Source organism: Ranitomeya imitator, chromosome 2 (assembly GCF_032444005.1).
Source record: "Ranitomeya imitator isolate aRanImi1 chromosome 2, aRanImi1.pri, whole genome shotgun sequence".
Classification (NCBI taxonomy): Eukaryota; Metazoa; Chordata; class Amphibia; order Anura; family Dendrobatidae; genus Ranitomeya; species Ranitomeya imitator.
Window position 1 is genome coordinate 796,049,646 of NC_091283.1, and position 6,000 is coordinate 796,055,645.

A 6,000-nucleotide genomic window follows, 5' to 3' on the forward strand; every position below is an offset into this window, starting at 1 on the left:
CCATTGGCCACACATGATGCTCCATACTGTATAATGGCCACACATGATGCTCCATACTGTATCATAGCCACACATTATGCTCAATACTGTATAAGGCCACACATGATGCTCAATCCTGTATAATGGTCACACATGATGCTCCATACTGTATAATGGCCCCACATGATGCTCCATACTGTATAATGGCCCCACATGATGCTCAATACTGTATAATGGCCACACATGATGCTCCATACTGTATAATGACCTCACATGATGCTCAATACTGTATAGTGGCCATACATGATGCTCCATACTTTATAAAGGCCACACATGATGCTCCATACTTTATAATGGCCCCACATGATGCTCCATAGTGTATAATGGTCACACATGATGCTCCATACTGTATAATGGCTCCACTTGATGCTCCATACTGTATAATGACCCCGCATGATGCTCAATAGTGTATAATGCCCCCCTCCCATCTTGTATGCATAGCTCATCTCCCTCTTATCCCATATGCATGGCTCATATCCCCCCCTCCTCCTGTATGCATGGCTCATAATTCCCCCTTCCCCCGTATGCATGGCTGATGGCTCACAATTCCCCCCCCCCCATATGCATGGCTGATGGCTTATAATCCCCCCCACCCGTATGCATGGCTGATGGCTCATAATTCCCCCCCCCCCCGTATGCATGGCTGATGGCTCATAATTCCCCCCCCCCCCCCGTATGCATGGCCAATGGCTCATAATTCCCCCCCCCCCCCCCCCCCGTATGCATGGCTGATGGCTCATAATTTCCCCCCTCCCGTATGCATGGCTGATGGCTGCTCATAATCCCCCCCCCACCCCCGTATGCATGGCTGATGGCTCATAATTTCCCCCCCTCCCCTCCCCTCTCCTCCCTCCCTCTGCATGGCTCATCTCTCCACCCCCGCTCCTTCTCCCGGGCCATCTTGCATGGTGCGGGCGGCTTACCATCCTCCCCCCGTCCCTCATACTCACCTGTCAGCGTGTCCCACACGCCGCGCTGACATCCCTCCGGCTCTGTCCCGCCGCAGCGCCTTCTTCCTGAGTGAGCGGTCATGTGGTACCGCTCATTAAGGTAATGAATATGCGCATATTCATGACCTTAATTAGCGGTACCAGGTGACCGCTCACTCAGGACGCGCTACAGACGCTGAGACCAGGCATCGCTGGAGGCTGGAGCAGGTGAGTATCGTCTTCAAGGAGGGTGGGTGGGATTTGGAAGCGGGGGGCGGGGCTTCGTCGGACGCGTTTTTGACCCGGGACTTAAAAAAAACAACAACAAAAAACACCTTGCTCAGGTGCCGCCCACCGCAATGTCGCCGCCCTAGGCACGTGCCCTCGCGTGCCTAGTGGCAAATACGGCCCTGGCACCACTCCAGCATTTATTTTTTATTGCACTCCTGGATTGGCGCTTTTAATGTCTCAAACTCATCGTCTGGTGTTTTCATCTGTTTTTTTGCCACTGCTACCATCGATCTTCGTCAAAAAGTGACCTGCCTGCAGCACCAGTGTTTCATGGAGCTGTGCAGAGGTCACTTTTCAATACAAGTCTATAAGCGCCTCGTTCTGGCTCTCATAGACTTGTATTGAGTGTTTGTGACATAGCTTCCGAGCTCCGGCCACTCAGAAGCAACTGTCACAAGATGGCGCCGCAGCAGCGGAGTGGCACCAAAAAAAGTGAAGACACCGGAGGTTGACTATATGACATGGGGCAGGGCATACACATTAAAAGCTCCACTCCAGGACTTCAAAAAATACAAATTGCTGGAGTGATGCTTTAAGGCACTAAATACTTGCAATATTATTACAAGGTTATTATGTTTGTATGCTGCCAGCTTGTGTACAATTTAGATAAATGTACCCAGTGACTTTCCAACCTCCTCTTTTATTTATTTTATTTCAGTTCAATGGCCGTGAACAGTCTAGAACCCGAACTCCGAGATTCAATCCGGAAACAATATGGAGAAAAAGTTCAATATGTTTACTTTAATAAGGGCCTGTAACTTTTTTATGATAACTCTTGAAAGCCAGTTGTATTCTGAAGCTAAAACTGAAAAGACCCTTTTATTGCTGACTGATATCCTCCTGAAGAAAGTGAATGCAATTTATTTTGGTAACTTTTATTTTTGCTCGAAATATGCGTGATCTAAGCAAGACATTAACTGATCACTGTGGGAAATGCCTTATCTGTATGTATGGGGGGCGAGCAAGCCACAAGTAGACAATGGTACTGTCAGAGTCCATCTGTCATCTGGAAGAGGTACAGAGTTTTCCTAATGGTGACTTATATCTGATATTGCCTTCCCTTTCCATTCAATGTAAAGCAGAGCAATAAACCAGAAGTGGATATCAACATCTGTGTGTACAACCTTCTGTTCTTTTGAGGAGTACCTGTCATAATATATGCACCTAACTTATTACCTAAGGGTACCGTCACACAGTGAAATTTTGATCGCTACAACGGCACGATTCGTGACGTTCGAGCGATATATCCGTGACGTTCGAGCGATATCGCAATGTCTGACACGCTCCTGCGATCAGGAACCCCGCTGAGAATCGTACGTCGTAGCAGATCGTTTGAAACTTTCTTTCGTCGTCTAGTGTCCCGCTGTGGCGGCATGATCGCATGGTGTAACATATATCGTATACCATGTGCGCATAGTAACCAACGGCTTCTACATCGCACATACGTCATGAAATTATCGCTCCAGCGTCGTACATTGCAAAGTGTGACAGCAGTCTACGACGCTGGAGCGATATTGTTACGACGCTGGAGCGTCACGGATCGTACCGTTGTAGCGATCAAAATTTCACTGTGTGACGGTACCCTAACTTATTAACTTATGGAGTTTTCTTTCCATTCTGTTTAATTTCTATAATTGCACACAGTCTCTGTATTGAGCCGGTGGGGCCATCAGCGTCCTGATCTGTAGACCTGTGCTCTTGACTTCTCTACCTCCGCTATTGCAGCATGAGGCACAAGATAAAGCCCTTTCACAGTGACCAATAGGTTGAATGAATGTTCGAGATCACTTGGGAACTTTACGCTTCATTTTACTGTGTGTTCATCAGTTCCAACTGAATATCCCCCTTCCCCCCAAAAAAAAAAGTAGAATACAGATGTGTCCCCACGATGAAGCCTTAAACTGCAATGACACAAATGAACATCAAATGGTCTCTGTTTTTGTTTTCAGCTGGCTGCCGCAGGAGCTTCTCTCTGCTGGCTGCCGCAGGAGCCTCTCTCTGCTGGCTGCTGCAGGAGCCTCTCCCAGCCGGCTGCCGCAGGAGCCTCTCCCAGCCGGCTGCCGCAGGAGCCTCTCTCAGCCGGCTGCAGCAGGATTGTCTCTCGGCCGGCTGCCCCAGGAGCCTCTCTCTGCTGGCTGCCGCAGGAGCCTCTCTCAGCCGGCTGCCCCAGGAGCTTTTCTTAGCCTGGTGCCCAAGGAGCCTCCCTCAGTCGGCTGCCCCAGGAGCTTCTCTCAGCCGGCTGCCCCAGGAGCTTCTCTCAGCCGGCTGCCCCAGGAGCTTCTCTCAGCCGGCTGCCGCAGGAGCTTCTCTCAGCCGGCTGCCGCAGGAGCTTCTCTCAGCCGGCTGCCGCAGGAGCTTCTCTCAGCCGGCTGCCGCAGGAGCCTCTCTCAGCCGGCTGCTGAAGGAGCTTTTCTCAGCCTGGTGCCCCAGGAGCCTCTCTCAGCCGGCTGCCCCAGGAGCTTCTCAGCCGGCTGCCCCAGGAGCTTCTCAGCCGGCTGCCACAGGATCATCTCTCGGACGGCTACCGCAGGAGCTTCTCTCAGCCGGCTGCCGCAGGAGCCTCTCTCAGCCGACTGCCGCAGGAGCCTCTCTCAGCCGGCTGCCGCAGGAGCCTCTCTCCTCTGCCCTGTGTATAGGAGGACACAAAAATTGGTGATCCTGAGCAATTTTCTAGCAAAAATACAGCAGAAACAACCATATACAATTAAATCTTATTGAGACAATCCAGGCAAAATATATTTTTTAGAGGGTTGAATCTCTCAAAGACATCCTTTACGAGAATATCGATCCCATATTTTTGTGTTACACATTTCCACGGTATTCTGTGCATACTGTCCAGTTTCTTTAAAAGGACTTAATCTTACAGCACATTTACTTTATGCTAATATTTTGCTAATGTTTTATCTAAGCAGGAAGGAGGGTGGTTACATTTGAGAAGATCAATTTGGACAGTGTTTAATCTGCTTTCAGGTGGTAGTCATCATCATTTTTCTGGGTATGATAGTGCACTCTCACCCTCACACTATTCTGTCCCAAATGAAAGACTTAAAGGGTTTGGCCCATGAACAAAGTTGATTTTAATCAATAGATCTTGAAATAATAATTTCTACAATTGGATGTGTTGAAAAAAAAATGTTCCTGTGCTGAGATAATCTTGTAAATGTGCCCCTGCTGTGTGCTGTGTAATGGCTGTGTCTGACCGTGCAGGGACATGGTCTGATCGTACAACAGCTCTTGGGCAGGGGAGGAAGCAAAAGAGAAGATACAGACATTACAGCATTGGTTCACACATCATTCTTTCTTTGAGGTAAAATATTTTTTTAAAACTGACAGGGAAATGCTTTACCTCACAAAAATAATCAACTGTGATCCCGTGCTGTAATGTCTGTATATTATTTTCCTTCTCTTCCCTCTGCCCAGGAGCTGTGGTATCAGATCATGTTCCTGTATAGTCAGAAACAGCCATTACACAGTACATTGCAGGGACACATTTAGAAGATTATGTCAGCACAGGAACATTTTATTTACACACATCCAATTGTGGAAATTATTATTATTACAAGATCTATTGATTAAAATGAACTTTAAAATTAATTTTTGTTCGTGAGATAACCCCTTTAACACCCACAGAAAGGTAGTCATATGGAGTCCAAAGGTTCATACTTTGGATTCTGCCCCATTAAAGAGAATGAATACATGTTTCACTCTCGATTTCAAATATTAATTTCCAAATGGTCAGCATTGAGCATTAATATGAATGTGCTCTATGGCTATGTGCCCACGATCTGGAACTAGCGGAGCTTTGGACACAGTGTATGTTCGCAGCATCCAAAGCGATGCTGTCTGTTGAATGCAGATAACTCCATATGTGTTCACTGAACCGTGCGGATTTACCGCATGCAATATATTCTATTGATTATATTTATCTTGAGAAATTGCCATTCTGTGGTCCTAAAAGACGCGCTGCTTGTCAGTTCCCACCGGTGACCTGCAGGCATCTGTGGACGCATAGTGGACATGGCCTTCCTAGAAATCCCATCCACTATACTGTAACATCTGGCCGCTGCGGTTTTGACTGTGTAGAAAACTGCAGCAATTCCTGATCGTGGGCCCTCATACCCTAACCTAAAGGACCACTCTCAACTGCAGATTTTGGTGATTACCCCAAACAGGTTTAACTCCTCATTGGGAATAGAGCTGCCATGAAAAAGATCTTACTGTAAAATAAAGCCTAATCGGCGATGTTCACCACGCACGTCCACATTCATACCTCACTAGTTCTTGAAAGTTGTATATACAGATGTGTGAAAGTTGTTCCTTTCTCTCTCTAATTTTTACTTCCTGTAGCTCTTAATGCCCCACATCATATTGATTTTATTTTTCTTTCATCATTACAAAAATGATAGAAAGTGCTTTCAAGTCAGCGAAAACAGCGGTCTTCACAGGGATTGCGGCTTTAGATTTTAGTAAGTAATTGTAAAGCTTCTAATCTTGGGGCTTGCTGAGTTACTTGAAATGACTGATTACAATTATATGCGATTAATGTGGAAAAAGTGATAAAATAAGAATATATTATGAGATTTCCCACCTGATGACCTAACCAGAATTTGATATCAATTCCTGATGTTTGAGGTTCTGACTGTCCGGACCCCATTAATTCTCATAATAAATATTTATTACAGGAAACTGCAGCACGGTCACAAGGCCCTTTGAATGAAGCTTTGTTGCAGTCTCTTGCATT

General features: G+C 46.7%; 1 protein-coding gene across 1 annotated transcript in view; it reads left to right on the forward strand.

The window, feature by feature from the left end:
- SFXN2 (sideroflexin 2) overlaps window positions 1–2,369 on the forward strand; it is an 89,607-nt gene extending 87,238 nt beyond the window's left edge. The window contains exon 12 of the mRNA XM_069753716.1: window positions 1,918–2,369. Within this exon, the coding sequence (XP_069609817.1) occupies window positions 1,918–2,017 (100 nt within the window). The 3' untranslated portion in view covers window positions 2,018–2,369. The remainder of the gene's footprint in view (window positions 1–1,917) is intronic.
- Window positions 2,370–6,000: the final 3,631 nt, after the last annotated feature.